At 45.3% G+C, this 16,189-nt stretch overlaps 1 protein-coding gene across 12 annotated transcripts in view; it reads left to right on the top strand.

The window, feature by feature from the left end:
- MAP7D3 (MAP7 domain containing 3) overlaps positions 1 to 16,189 on the top strand; it is a 1,012,878-nt gene that overhangs the window by 251,486 nt on the left and 745,203 nt on the right. For all 12 annotated transcript variants that reach the window (XM_078688596.1, XM_078688591.1, XM_078688590.1 and 9 more), the window contains exon 4: positions 9,711 to 9,874. In XM_078688596.1, the coding sequence (XP_078544722.1) occupies positions 9,711 to 9,874 (164 nt within the window). The remainder of the gene's footprint in view (positions 1 to 9,710; positions 9,875 to 16,189) is intronic.

Genomic DNA, 16,189 nt, shown 5'->3' with positions numbered 1-16,189 from the left:
TATCGGCACATACGCAATTGGCATGCTACATTCTGACCAGGGTCCTGCGTTTAGCTCTCGAGCTTACAAGGAGGCCATGGCCAGCCTGGGCATTGCATTGCGGTACTCTAGTCCATTCCATCCCGAGGGAAATGCGGTAGTGGAGAGAAAAAACCGTGACATAAAGCAATCTATAATAGCGAGGGTATTCGGTTCGGGTGACGGGTGGGTCAAACATCTAACAAGTGTCCAACATAGTCTTAATAATCTGCCAAGAAATTCTCTAAGAGGTATCATTCCATACAAACTGTTGTTCGGTACTAGAATGATAATCCAGGATTTAGATTGTCAGACTTCAGTGGTGAAAGAAAAATCCTTTGATATCAAAGATCGTTTGGCTGTTTTACAGGACTTAAATAAAACAAGAAGAAGTCTAAGTAACACAAAGCTAAAGCCAACGGCCACTAAAGAAAAACCACCTGTCCCAGCAAGACCTGTCTGGATTCCAAAGATTGCGGATCTAGTAGGAGAAAAGATCGCGGTGAAGAAGGAATTTGGGCCTTCTTACAGAAAAGCAGTACCTGTCTTAGCTGTCAGCGGAACAAGATCAGTAGTACTACCGCCTCTTGCTGGTAAAAAAAGAGAACAGAGTTGTATCAATCGACCTGGTAAAACCACAATCATGTGGCCAATAATAAGTAGTAGGCCCAGTGGACTCCCAAGAAATAGTAGAAGACCAAACCTTGCTACAATCCAAGAGGTTCAAACTGAGAGACTAATCACTTTTGATAAACCTGCAGTGAACAAAAAAGGACTATGCAATAAAGCCATGGAACTTGTGCCTCTTGAAATCCAAATTGCAACAGTTCGTCAAGAAACACCAGTCTACAATGATGTAGCCTCTGAACATACATATCCAAAGATAAATGAAAATCCGGAAGCAATTCCAACAATTGACAGAACTGCATCTGGCTACTTCATCAATTACGATGACTTTTCGGATGATCCAAGTGAACATGAAGAAACGCCAGCAACAAAAACTTTCAAAGAAAAATTGACTGAACTATTTCAGTCAACTCAAAGAAACATATCTGATTTCACCATGGATTGAATTATGGATTGTGTTATGTGTACTTTTCCTCCTACTTTGGCTCATCATGATTTTATGTTTGGGTAGATTTATTGATGGAAAATATAGTACAATGGACACAGCAAGTCAGAACATCAAATTGGCTCTAAAGCCTCACAGATCTTCTCACATTGAAAAAAGAAACCTGTCGTCAGTGAACATCACAGCCTACCCTATACCCTGGGGGTGTAGCATGGGACAAAACGGATTACAAAATCTATGGCCCGATTGAGCTCTTGAAATATCCACACCAGTTCAAGGTTTCCTTAAGTGACTTTGTGACACCAAGTACTTTCTCTGATGATTGGGACTTTGAAAATATTAATAATATGATGTCAGATTTAGAAATGTCAGCAAAATTCACAGAACATGATTATTTGCAGGGTTCATCAAACTATGAAGAAATGTACTGTTTTAACCACTATGGTCATCACTATTTGCATAAATCTGCTAATCCTAGAAATGTTTTACTTATAACCAATGGCAACATTGTCCAACACCGCCAAAAGGCAGTTCAAAAACATTTTATGAGAAATTCCCATACTTCTCAGGGTTTAACAACACTGATCCAGAAACATTTTATTTTAGAATTTTAAATAAGACCGGAATGAAAAACATGTTGATAAATACTAAATTGATTTATTCTGAAAATTTTTATGAAAAAATCAGCAGTACCTATGAATATCGATATTTTGCTTGGTTCGGTAACGGCTCATGCATCGTGTTGCCCCCAGCGGCTACCTATTCTGATGACTGCATTCGTTAAGACTTCACCATTACGATTAGGTGGCGGTGAAGTACGAGCTGAAAGCAGCACCACACAGGTACAACCTTCTGTGAGCATTGCTGATCCAGACATCGATGATGGCAATGATTCTCACATATGCACTATTGCAGCTTTTTTGAACTTGGTCGAACTTTCACCTACTGTTGTAGACCAATTTTTCGCAAGCCTGTCTGATTTGATGTTCTCTCCTAACAACGAGAATACCTTTTAAAACAACGTGCACACAGCGTTCCCTGAACTCTGAATTCGGCCTTGAGTTTTTGATAAACAACACTACTGAAAACAATTGGCACTATTTTTTCCCCTGAAAGCGAAATTATTTTTCCATTCCCAAAATATTTACCTTTTTCTGGCACACGGTACACTGCTTAAAGTAGAACTATTCTTAGAGAACAGAACTTCTATTTTGAAAACTCTAGAGACAATATTTTGATACAGCCTCTTGCACATGTAGAGTGTTTTATAAATATGTGATGAAATGGTCTCGACCTTCTTTTCTGTATTAAGAGCCATTTCATAAATGTAATTTTCGCAATTCATTCAGCCAATATTTACATGCATTATCTGAATGATACCACTGCTTGAACAGTGTACAGTACAAATACTCATTTTCGTGTATATACAATATACCATTTCAAATGCAATTTATGTATTTTGGGGTGGGTTGGAAAACACATGCATCGTTATACGTTTAGTATTGCTTAGTATTGCTTAGTATTTTAGTAATGATTGACATAATACGTGGAGTGGGTATTGTAAGTGTATCTAGGACCCTATTTTAAATATTCCAGATTCATGCCCTTATGTGGTTATAACAAAACATGTCCTTATAAAGGCATACGAATCATGTCCATATTTAGTCATAGCCAATGCAGTCCAAATACGGCAAGGCTACTCCCATAGACTCCTAGAAAGTACAATGCGTTCTTTAAACAAACCAAGCCTCCAGCAGCCCAGGAAATCCCCCTGCTGTTGTTTTGATTTGTGCAAGAACTCCTGGAGTCCAGAAAGAACTGTAAGTTCTTAGTGACGTCTTATGTCCAACCTTACGTCAAACTCTGCACCTTCCAGGTATAAATATACCAACGTTGCCTTAAGCAAACACACAGTGGTTTGGAGCAGAGCGGCTATCTACTTGCCCGAAGCCCAGCTGATGCGAGTGCCGAAGGAAGCCGACCCTCCCCTTGACGCACTGAGAGCGACGCTGTCTTTTCTCCTGCCGAGAAATCCAGTTTCCAGTCACCCTTGCGGGTTGCTGGGAAATCGAGTCCTGAGAAAGAGATACAAGACCTCCTTCATTCTATAACCAAGGTACGGAGCTGATTAGATCCTTAGAGAATTCTTGATTCAGATTCATGGCAAAAACTAACTTAACTTAAACTGCAGCTCACTTACTCCTTCCCAAGTCCTAGGCTTAGGTTAGGTACACCGGGGTAGGCGTATCTTAGAAGCACCAGTTGAGTTTAGTCAATGATTTTATGTATGTATATATTTTATCCATTTTAAGTATCATATGGCTCAGAAACCATATCAATGCTTTTACAGTATTATTTCATAATACAACTTTTACTGTACGCACTTTACTTTATAACAAGTATTGCAATTTTGGCAATTTACTTCTCTTGCACGAGAAAGAGGACTGCTCAAAAAATAACACCTTTTATTGAAAACGCCCGTCTCTCTATTTCTCTGCACTCCTGGTGAAACTAAGCATGCACGATTGACTGAGTGAAATAGCTGTCTATTGTTTTCACACGACTCTGGAGATATACTCCTTGTTCTGGAGGGAGCAAAGTTGTCATGTTTATACGGTTGTCAGAAACTAATACCTTGTCTAATCAGGAAAGTTAACTCCTTCCTGTTAATTCGAGAAAGTTTCTAGTAACCTCTGGGCTATCTGGCATACCTAATTAAGTCTAATATATTCAGTAGAGACCTAGATGACCTCAGTCCTACGTCTAAACTATTGTTTATGTTATTCCAATGCGCAGAGCCTATCTGGAATATAGGAACTACACTACAACAGTACCCACCTGGCCAACATAACGGTGTGATCCTGCCCACCTCTCAGGGGCAACCCTGTTCACCAGGACAATCAGCCACAGGGGATACTGACAACAGTCAGTGATGAGAGCCATGCCTAATGCCTTTCAGGCCTCTCTAACCTCTGTGGCGTCAGAAAGTGAGGGGCAGTAGCCCCAGATGCCTGGCACCTTTCCTCCACTCTTTCTCCAGCTATGTCAGTTAGGGCATCCTGACACTGGCCCGCCAACCCAGAGTCTGTACCATCAGGCTGACCAGAGGTCACGGGCGAGGCTCTCCTCTCCCTACCCTGCCGTCCGGGTTCCTGCACTCTCTTCCCAGGAGAGGCGCCCTCAGAACACAACTCTCCTACCAGTTCAGGACCTCTCTCCAGCAACTGGTTTCCCAGCCTAAGGTCTAAACCCTCTGCTTCCACCGGGGTCAGAGGCGAGGACTCGCTCTCTCTGCACCACCTTCCAGAGGGCTCCACCCCCCCAACTGGGGTGGTACCCCTGGAACCCAAACCGGTCCGGACGCTGGTTACAGTTGCCCTTCCCTCCAGGCCGGGCAGATCCGGAACCTGGGCTCCCAACCCAGGGACTAAACCCTATGGTTGAACACCTGCCTGGCATGCCAGGACTTCTGGGGACTTGCACAGTATCCCCCTGAAGGGTGACACATGACTCGTGTGTCTTGTGACATTCCTCCTAGCGCAGATCTCCCGACCCCTGTCCACCTAACAGTGCGCGAAGATCCCCCAGGACGGAAGTGCTGTCACCATGGTCATTCCTGGGAGACTCAGCCTTTCTGGCTGGTCCCTGGCCCACTGGTTCTCCCACTGGGGAACACATCCCCCTCTCACCTCTCACCCCTCACCCTGGACTTCTGCACCCTCCCAAATGGAGCGGCACTGCCAGACACCAGAACCACTGGCGCTCTGTTTACAGAGGTTCCAGGTTCTCCTGACACTAGGAGATGCTTCTCAAATGGCCTACTAGTACAGCCTAGACCCCCAACCTGTTGGTCTCTTAGGGAACCCTCCAGGCCCTGAGACTGGTTTTCGGGCACCCTGAGACACACCGTCTCACATTCACTCCTTCTCCACTGAGACCGGACATGAGCCCCTACACCCCTCCCATTCCACTGGGACCTAGCTGGGCTACACTGAACCTCTTCTACCACACAGGTCTGGAAGATATCTGTGCCACTCCTTTTGGGATCACTCCCCAATGCCTCTTCAGACCCTCTGGAATCCACCAAGCGGTCTACCTCCAATGCAAGCTCCTTGGAATCGGAGAACTCATACTCCACCGGGTGTTGGCATAGCTCTGGAAAACAAGGACTTAGAATATGCTCTCCTACAAATGAATCACACATCCCCCTACAAGGGTTAACCAAACCATCCTTCACCTCACCATCCAGTGCCTTGCACACGTACCCCACACTACTCTCCTGAGACTGACAAGACATTATCTGACTGTCTCTGTCGCACAACCCACACTCTTCTGGGCGGTCTGTACACTCGCACCCTAAGGTTTCTACCATGGGGGAACCCCTCTCCCTGCACCTCTCATCTAGAGTCAGTAGATTGTCCCTCCCACCACTAGGAATATGGTCCCCTGTGTCAGTCCCCCAATCTACTTCAGGGACACAGCACACCACTGGAGCTACCTCATAAACCTAAACCCCCTTGCTACATATCTGGGTGTTTGTACCTTTCACTCCGCACTAGAAACTACAATCTTGCTGCCACCATCTGAGCTGGACTCCACCTCTAACTCAGCATAGCTCACTTCCTGAGCTAAACATTTCTCTTCTTGCTGGGCTGAGACACTCATGGCCTCAAGCCTCTCGAGCTCAAAATCAAGCTCCCTCATTCTTAATCATGTGCCAATGTAAATTTCAATTCTTCCAAGGCATACATCTTGTTGCTCTCCTCTGCCTTGTTCTGGATTTCTATTTCCATCAGCTTCGTCTCAAGCCTCATGACTTCTAACTCATGATCTCTAACCCTTTGGTTTTCCTCCAACTCCTCTGGCCCAGCGGAATTGTTGCTGCCAGCCCTGGGGGCTGCTCTGGACACAGGCAGATCCTGTGACCTGAAACCATCCCCTTGTGCATCCTCAACCACCTCTGCATCATCTGTCTCCCCAGCCTCTTTGGCCTCCCACCAGGCCCTTCAGGCCTTCCGTAGCTCCTCCTTCCTGGAGCTGCTCTCCATGGGACATCCAAAGCTCCTGCACAACTGCTTGAGTTGACCTACTTTGTAATCACTTAACATTCCAATATCAAACTCCAGTTCTGCAACATCACTTGCTGGTTTACCCTTCTGAGACATGATGCATGGATGGCTCAAGGATCAGATCAAAAATAGAACCAAAACAAAACACAGTATGTGGTCTGCACTAGACTAGTGATGTACACCAATTACTGTGGGACAAGCACAAATACAAGTTCAAATCCTCACCGCTGACTACCAATGTTAGATCTGGGTGTCTCCAGTTGGCAGTGGTAGATACCAATGTCCAAATAGGGACCCTTGCTTCTAGTCAGGGTAAGGGGGATACACTCTTTAGATAACCCCTGCTCACCCCCTTGGTAACTTGGCACGAGCAGGCAGGCTTATCAAAGGCAATGTGTAAAGTATTTGTACCAACACTCACAGTAAAAGAGTGAAAACACCACAAATGGACTCCACACCAGTTTAGAAAAATAAAGTATTTTTATCTAAACTACACAAGACCAAAACGACAAAAATCCAACATACACAGTTCAAGAATATGATTTTAAAAGAGTTCAAGGGTTTGTGTCAAAATAATCCACAGTTGCGTCACTTTTAGCCCAAAGTATCTTTAGATGCGACAAAAGTTCCAAGCGGCAACTGCAGCGCCGAAAAACAAGCGATGCATCACTCCTGAGACCCTAGGGAGGCGATGCGACAACCCCGCTGCACCGCGTGGGCGTGTTGCAACGAATCCGGTCTGTATGGGGAGCAATGCGATACCTTGTATGGATTCCGGGGTGCAGGTTCTCCAGTAGAAAGCATCTCGCACAGGCACGATGTGAAGATCTTCGGGGCGGCGATGATCTTCAGTGCAGCGGTGATGCGTGGCGCAGCGTTGATCCTCTTCTGTCGTGGCCCCTCGATGCTTTGGTGCTGGACTCTGCGACGGGATGCAGTCCGCAAGCAATCGGTGCAACGGTTATCCCAGTGACTACAGGCTCTGCGACGATATTCGCAGCAACAATAATATTCCTGCACTGGGGCGATGCGCTCCGCGAGCGATGCGTCGGTTCTTGCAGCGGCAACAGGCGCTGCGACGATCTTCGCGGCAACACAAAATCTTCTCGCACTGTCAACGATGCGCTCCGCAAGCGAGCGATGCGTGCAAATTGTAGATGTTCTTTTCTTCTTTTCCAGCTCCCCAGTCAGCAGGAAACAACCTCCAGAGGCCCCAGAAATGGGTCCAGCAGTCTAGGCAGGTCGGAACTCACACTGCAGAGTTCAGGGAGGAAGCTGGGAGTGAAGTAATTCTGTTCCTGCGACTTCTTAACAGGAGGCAAGCTCTCCTCAGGCCCTTGGAGATCTCTTCAAGCAAGAAGACACAGCAAAAGCAAAGTCCTTCCCCTCTCCTTGGCAGAATAGCAACTGCAGGTCAGCCCACAAACATAGCAAGACAGTCCTTCCTCTTCAGTCTTCCAGCTTTTCTCCTTGGCAGAGGTTCCTTCTTGATTCTAGGATCATTTAAAGTTCTGGGGTCTGGGTATTCCTTTTTACACCAATATTTCCTTTGTTCTCTGAAGGCAGAGAGGCCTTTGCCTTGTCCAAACCAGTTCGGGTCAGTCCTGAAGGACTTTATTTGCCTGATTCCTTCTTTCCTTTGAGAGAGAGGGGCAGGGTCATCAGCCGCCCAGCAGGAGGTGGAGCCAGCATTGTGGAAGACAGGCACAGCCTTATTCAGGCCCAGGTGCTATCCCCTCCCACCACTCAAGATGCAGATGGAGCTATTCAGCCCAGTGCTGACTCGGCCAGCCTCCTGGAGCCACCCCAGCCCCTGTCACTCACAAACCAGACAGTCAATTCACAAACGGGCAAAGGCACACAGAAAGGTCAGACAAGAAAACAGACACTTTATAAAAGTGCTGTTTTCAAACACGGGATTTAAAAAACATCCTTCCTAAAAGATGGGTTATTAAATTCTGAGTTCAGGGATACCAGACTTCAATTTTCTATCTTGCTCCTATGGGAAGATATGCAGGTAAACATTATACACAGCATTCCCCATTTTAGCCTATGGGCAAGATAGCCTTTAAATAGTGAAAAACGAAATTGGCAGTATTTCACTATCAGAGCATGTCACCAACACTAGTACATGCTCTACCTTTCAGATATACTGCACACTGCCCAGTGGTGTACCTTGGGCCTTCCATAGGGGTGTCCAATGTGTACAGAAGGGTAAGGGTTAGGCCTGACCACTGGGGACACTGGTCAGGTCAGCATGGCAGTAAGCAACTGCACACAGGCACTGCGGTGGCAGGCCTGAGACTCCATTTTAGGGCTACTCATGTGGGTGGCACAATCAGTGCTGCAGGTTCACTAGTAGCATTTGAATCACCAGTCCTGGCACACTCAGTACACTTTACTGGTAAAACAAATATGCCAATTCTGGATAATCAGTCACAATAACTATTTAAACCGAGAACATATGCACTTTAGCACTGATCAGCAGTGGTAAAGTGCCCAGAGTCCTGTAGCCAACAGCCACAGGTCAGGAAGAATAAGGGAGGAAGAAGCAAACATTTGGGGATAACCCTGCAAAAAGGGCAATTTCCAACAGTCCACACCACACATGTTCACCAACCACTACTGTGTGGATGTCGAAAGAGGCCAACAAGCTCAAGTGTGCCATGCTGTACTACATGCACAATTTCAATATTCTGCAACATCCTTTGGCTACCCACCATTTTGGGAAGAAGTGCTTTTCATTCTGTGCAGAACATGTGTATTTACAGCTACATGTGCCACGAACAGAAAATGTTACTTAACCTGTGAACATCTGTTTGTGGCATGTAGTGCTGTAGATTCACTTGCACCCGCCCTCCTCACTGGAAACCTTTGGTTGTTGCAGATATATTTTTAGTTTACCTTCATATCCTCATCCTTGCATGGTAATCATTGTGCATTTTCGTGCTCTGTCTCCAAAAATGTAGGAAAACTGTTTGACTATGGAGTCATTGCTCAGGCGCATTACCAGTCATAGGAGAAGTCACTATACCTTGCGACTCGAAAGACTTCTTCAAAGAAAAACAGGTTTAGACGCATCCGAGCCCAACACTAGATGGCTGGAGTATACAGAGCATGTGAATCTACAGCACTACATGCCACAAACATGTTTGCAGGGTAAGTTACATTTTCCTTTGTCTTTTGCCCTCAGGTAAATACTTATAAAATAACACACACCTTAAATGAAAATGAAATGCAAGGTAAGATAATCTGTGGTAAATGCATTTTTTGACATTATTAACCACTTGGGAGCTAGTAAACAAACCTCCCCAGTGCTGCGCTGTCCATTATCCGGTGCTGAACTGGACGTCCAGCGGTCGCACGCAGCACTGGGGAGGTAGTGCCCGTGACGACCGTTGGCCGACGGCAGCACTTAAGGGGTTAAACCTTCTTTTAGTTGTACTGTGCCTCTGTCAGTATTTTTGCGATTTGTATCTGTGTGTCATAAAGCTTTCTTGGGGGAGTTTAATCTATATTTTTAGTTCATTTGTAAATATTCTCTTTTCTAGCTGCCAAAGAATCTCAGATGATTGAAAAGGAGAAAAAGGCAAAACTGCAATATGAAAAGCAAATGGAAGAACGACAGAGGAAAATGGAAGAACAAAAGCTGAAAGAAGAGCAGCGAAGAGCAGCAGTAGAGGAGAAAAGGAAATTGAAAACAGAAGAAGAAAGGGTATGATACCAATTACAACTTGTATGAAAATTTGAGTTTAGACTTATATTTATTTAAAAACCAGCTTGAAATAATTTGTAACACTTGATATTCAATGTTGAAAAAAGAATGTTGAAAGCAAACACAAGGAGATGATGGACGGACCGCTGAAACTTTTCAGACACTCACCCCAGTCAAAGAATGTTGAAGCAAAACCTCCAAGGTTAACCAATTTAAATGATTTGGTGGCAAATCACTACTTATATGGATTGATAAATGCTATAAGATGTTGCAGCATTACATGAAAGCCTTAATTTTTACTCTTAGCATATAATTAAGACTTAAAGTTAACGTGTACGTTCTTCCAGACACTATCTTATTGCCATAATCTGGATAGATACCCCTTTGGAGACGGATCCTTATAGAGTCCAGTTTGAAGGACATTTCCATCGTCCAGATTACAGTGCTGGAAAGTATTATATTCCAAAGCATGCTTGCTCAGTTCTCCTCCTTCTCCTACAACTATGTACATTCCCCATTATCAATTTGTAGTGCTCTCAGTAAGCTTCCAAGTCCAACTCTTTACAAAAGCCAATAATAAATAAAGAAGTTGTTGAATGGTGGCATGTATGCCCTCTAGCATGAGTGCCCTCTGGGATTTTGATTTTTAAACTCCATACAAAAATAGTACATTTGCACTTGCAGTATAACAGTGGCACATGTAATTAAATCATATTCAGAATATTGTACCACTCATTCATTATATATATATATTCCTTTGCACTTGTGAAGACTCATCCAAGGACTCTGTAAACTTGCAGCTGAAAGTCAGACCCAAATCAACAACCCCTCCACTGCTGTGACAGTGGAATGAGATTCTTGTGGCTATACTCACTGTTTGGTTTTTGTGAAATATGATGTGCTTTACACAAGCAACTTCACTTTGGTCTCATATGTCCAAATGACATTGCCCAGAGGTCATGTGGTGCAGACACATGCATTTTTCCAATCTGAGCCTAGCAGGCAATCAATCAATCAGGCTTTATTAAGAGCTGCTAATCATCTGATGTTCCTTTCAGATAGAAGAGATTTTCTCCTGATGGCCCCACCTAAAAGCTGCATTGTTAAGTTTTTAGGTCAAGCCTTCTAGATGGTGCATGCTCTGTGTTGCGAGTGATATTGTGGCTTATGAAGAAGAAAGATGGTCTTGGAGACAGCCATATGCTTACCATTGGTTTGCATTTTTTTTTTATAATTCTTTTTATTAACACATGGCATCCAAAACAATCTGCGAATAATAACAATACACGGGGGAGACAGACTCCCATATAGCACACAATACTACAAAAGGAAAAGGTGGGGAAAAGCGGGAAACACATTATATAATCATAAACAATCACGGCTAGGCAGGAATATCAATGGGCGCGGTTGCAGGTGGCACACAAATGTCCACCCTATAACAATTCCACTGCCCCCTTCACAGGTCTCCACTTACGGGAGCGACCCCTCGCCACATAAACAGTTTTTTCTCGGAACATACACCAGTCCATGTTCTCCATCCATTCTTCAACCGTCGGCACACTTTCTGCCCCCACCTCTGAGCTATATTCCGCTTCGCTATCATATTACCTAAAGTGACCCACTTGGTCTGCGCCACATTCAAATCCGTAGGTTCCCAAATATTCAGGAGGCATCTCCATGCTTCTGGCAACACAGCTACTCCCAACACCTTTCGCATGACTTCATGTATGCCACTCCAATACGCGGACACAAAACGACACTCCAAAATAATATGAAGGAAAGTACCCACAGAGCCGCAATTTCGTCTACACAGATCAGTCTCCGATAGCCCCATCTGAACCAGACGGGGCCCTGTGACATAAATCCTATGCAATATTTTCAATTGGACCAGGCGCAGGCACGCCGGGATTGCGACCACCTTCGGTGAGGAGATCGCAGATTGCCAGTCCTCATCATCTAATTCAATACCATCGTTCGACCATTTGTCCCTTAGTTCAACCAGGAGATCTGCCCTATGATTAATCAGTTTTTTATAAATTAGGGAAATGGTCTTATCAGGCAGGTGACCGTCCAAAATTCTGTCCTCGAGAGGAGAAGCCTCAGGGAGGTCCGCCTGCGCCGGCAGTACCGCCATCAAAGTGTGCTTAACCTGCGCATAACGAAAGTACTTTGTTTTCCCCAAACTATATTCAGTCTGCAATTCCTCAAACGTCTTAATCCTCCCCTTAACCAATACAGCACCGATAGTAGAGATCCCAATCAAATCCCACTTGTCAAAGCACTTAATGTTCCAGAGCTTGCCCAACCTTTCGGAGTAAAAAAGCGGGGTAGCTTGCGTCAAGCGGTCCCTCCATCCCAAAGAACTGGTAGCATCACGCCAAATCCGTACCGCATGTCAAACCACTCCCAGCCGACTTAGCGTACAGTGCACGACTATTGGAGCCCCCAGGAAGATGGTTTGCATTCTTTGTCAGTCTCATTTGCTTGCTTCTTACTTGTGTACCAGCTTGTCACTCTTGTTTGTCCCTTCCATGAACAATTGTCTCTTTGCAATTTTAGGATTGGCTGGCATCTCGGATTCCTCTGCTTGCTTTACAAGCAATAATGTGTTCTTTTGTTTGAAGAACTCCACGAGAGGGTGCGTTTTAGAGCCATCTCCCCCATGCACGCCTCCCCCCCTCACACATCGTGCTGCTCTCAGTCACCCGACTGTTTCTAACCCAGTGTTTCTAACCCCCCCATTCTTGTGCTCACCTGTGTACTTCACCCCATTGCTTCTCTCTACCCTTGCCCTCGATAATGTATCCCCAGCTTCCTTGTTGCTATTGCGTCCCCCTCCGACCCAAGCTTGATTTCTGGTCCACTCCGGAGATGCTTCAGGGTTCCTCCCCTCCCCCGTGTAGCTTCAGTGTTCCCGCTCTCATCTTGCCCTGTCAGTCCACAACAGCGGCTTCCTCTTTTCCAAGGCACGAGACCAGAGTCACCTTTTAGTTTCTTTAAGAACCACTCCTCCATTTTGCAAAGCAGTGCACATCCTCGCTATTGCACTTAGCTTATAGAGTGGGGCTTGTCACCATCTTGCTGTGTTTTATTTTTCCTGCCTCATGTGTATAATGTTTTCTGGCTGATTCCTTTTCTTTAGACTTTGCACCCACCCTCTCCACCCCCGCTGGCAAGCATATCCCTGACGCTTTAAGCTCACTCAGCCCATGAATCTTTCTCTCTGTTTTCTACACATGCCCACTTGTACTCCCGGGTCAACCGCCACTTCCCCTTCAGCTCTCACGGTTTTTGACACCAGGTGTCAGCCTGTCCTTTTGGATCATGGTTTGGGAGGTTGAATCACTCCCCCCTGTGTGTGTGTGTTTTGGACTTCCTACTTGCAGCTTTCTCCTCTGGATGACAGTGCTCTTATCACATCTCCCCTCTTCACTAGCCTTGAGTGCTTTGAGTGCCTATTTTGGAAGGTTTTGTAGTAGTTTGCGTTACATTCTTTCAACACCTGCATCATAGCTGCCAAGGTTTCAGATTGCTATGTGTGACATTTTGATAATTTCAGTGTAATTCTGAGTGACATTTCAATGGCTATGAGTGACACTTTCTCACAAGCAAAATCAAGCAATGAAGACAAGGGAAACATATATATATACCGGAAATTACACCTCTGTATGAACTGATCAACTGTGCTGAGAAGCCCCAGCACGAACCAACACAAACAGTGTATCCACCTCCTGTACCAAGTGACACTCAAAGAAAGCCATCTTCTGTCACAAATGTCACCTCATTAGGAGGGTTTGTGTAGTGTGTATTTGTTATGACAGAAAAGACAGCCTGACCTTTCCTATACATCTGCAGAACTACCACTACAGAGGAAACAGAGTGCAGTTGTAAGGAGCCAAAGTAAAATTACATACCCAAAGCATTCGGACTAAAAGATATTACCTTGAAATAAATGCTTTTAAATATTTCTTTTTTTCGAAAATAATGCATTTTTTAAACAAATAGTTAAAAACAACGATAATTCTAAATATGTTTTGCCGTATTGTCAGTTGAATTTACCTTGCTTTTCCTCCTGGAAACATGTAATTTTCTATGTATTCTGTTTCAATTATAAACATTAATAGTTTTTTATGTTGATAGACAAGTTGAGAACAAAGAAAGTGAAATGAAGATTTTGCTTTTTAATTGGATATTTATGAATACATGTATGGGAATACATTCCATAAAGACGATATATGGAAGGTCACAGAATTATCTCTACTGGAGTCTCATTTTCTGACTGCTTTACGTGAAGACAGTGTATTGTCAAGTCAATGTATGCGCATGCGCTGCATTCAAATGCCCTTGCAGATTGCGAACATGTAAACAGGAAGACGTGCACACAGAGCTGTGCACACTTTATAGAAATAATTGTCATTATGACCACTTTGGTCTTGCTCCTTACAAATAATCTTTACAGTCTTTGTGAACACGTACAACCATAGCAGACCCTGCCCTAGCATACATGTAAAAAATTGCACATACAAAAGTCAGTACACATTGTGTACTCATTTTTATAAACAAAGGCACATGCTGTAAGTCAAAGCCCTTGCACATACTACTCACCTTCCTGCACATAGATTGAAATGCAACGGCAGAATGCTCTTGCTCATTGTAAGCACATACACATGTAAATAGGTGCATATCCTGTAACAATTTGATTATAAACGTCCTGTACTCTGGTTTATAAGACTGCCCTTGCACATTCCAGACAGATACTGTGCAAGAAACATCACATGGTGTATACATTCTTGTAAGTGCATGCCCCTGCTGCATCATCCCAACTCCCATCACACGTGCATATTGTGTACATGAACCTGTAGCGTGAACTGTGAACTCAGTGCAGCCGAGTGTTCCACAAATTAGCTTTTTAGTGTTTTGCTGAAGCGGCCCGACTGAGTAGGTGACGCGGGCCTTGGGAGTGCAGCCTGTGAACTGAAATAGGTGAGGCCGCCTCCGGAGGAGGCTACATGGGAGGTCCTGTGCACCAGTAGGCCCCTGAGCCCAGATCACAAAAGGGCTGATGAGGGTGGCTCAGCTGCTTGCCACACCAAGGCAGGACTAGAGACCTAGGGACTAGGATTTCCTACCCTCGCCGCAACTGATTGGGCTTCCTGTGCCCCCGCACTGACACTACAGTCCAATATGCTGATGACACTGAGGGGCGTCATCTCATCTGTCCTACATAGAGCAAATAAGCTTTTTAGCGGTAGCGTGATCAGCTAGCTGCTTGCAGGTCGTCGGTGTCTGGACTAGAGTCTCATTTTCTGTTTTACATGAACCATGTAAAAAAGAAATTACACTCCATTCCAGACACCGACGACCTGTAGGCAGTTGATGGCGCTAAAAAGCAAATTTGTGGAGTGGATTAACACTTGGCTGCACTGTCTCACAGTGACACTGTCACTTACTTGTGAGGTGACGATACAGAACAGCCCTGTGGCCTGCAGATTACTGTGAATTCAAATGAAATCAGATCTTGCAGATGAACCGGGCTCAGAAGGATGACGAGAAACAGCAGCCCTGCGTGCAGATTTTAACTATGTGTGTTGAAATTACCTGTGCGTGTGCTTGCGGCGCTGTGTGACAACAATCAATTACCGCACTCACACTAAGTCAGTGGCAGCAGGCTGCCTGGCGTCAGCTTGGCCGGCCAAAGTAAAGTACTTACTTGAACTTCACAGTACTTCAGACATTTGTGTCTCTGTCTGCGTCCCGGTCGTCTAGCGGCCGCACAGCACACACTGACACACTGCATGCAGTGTCTGTCTCGGACACAGGCCAGGTACCTCGACTCCCCGGGGTCCGGCCGCAGAGCTGCCTGCAATCATGCCACCAGCTGCCTCTCATGAATGCAGCGGCCGCGGCCAACAAGTGAGTGAGTCTGTCACTGCCTGGTCCATCGATGCTGGCGGCCAGCTACTAGGCCTTCAGCCGGGTATTTTCGCAGGCAAAGTCCAGCATCGCACCAGGACTCGACTCTCTCAGGTTGAGTCCCCCGCCGTTTCTGTCCAACCGTCACTTCCTCTTGCAAACGTGACGACTCGTCAGGGGTCACAATAACCGGATAATCCCCCCAGTTCCACAGCCAGTAGTAGCCACCACTGCTGAGAACAGGCCCCGCCCGCGGCTCTGAATTGGCAGTATCAGTCAGTAACTGACAGCCACGACTTGGGCAGGATCAATATACGGCGCCAGCAGGGCGGAAGATTTATAACATTGTAGCAGTCTCAGCCAGAGCTGAACCGACGAACATCTTTAATAGTTAACTGTTTG

The sequence above is a fragment of the Lissotriton helveticus genome, chromosome 4_1, assembly GCF_964261635.1.
Source record: "Lissotriton helveticus chromosome 4_1, aLisHel1.1, whole genome shotgun sequence".
Classification (NCBI taxonomy): Eukaryota; Metazoa; Chordata; class Amphibia; order Caudata; family Salamandridae; genus Lissotriton; species Lissotriton helveticus.
Note: the sequence above shows the minus strand (reverse complement) of the source record. Positions and strands in the feature narration are given on the sequence as shown.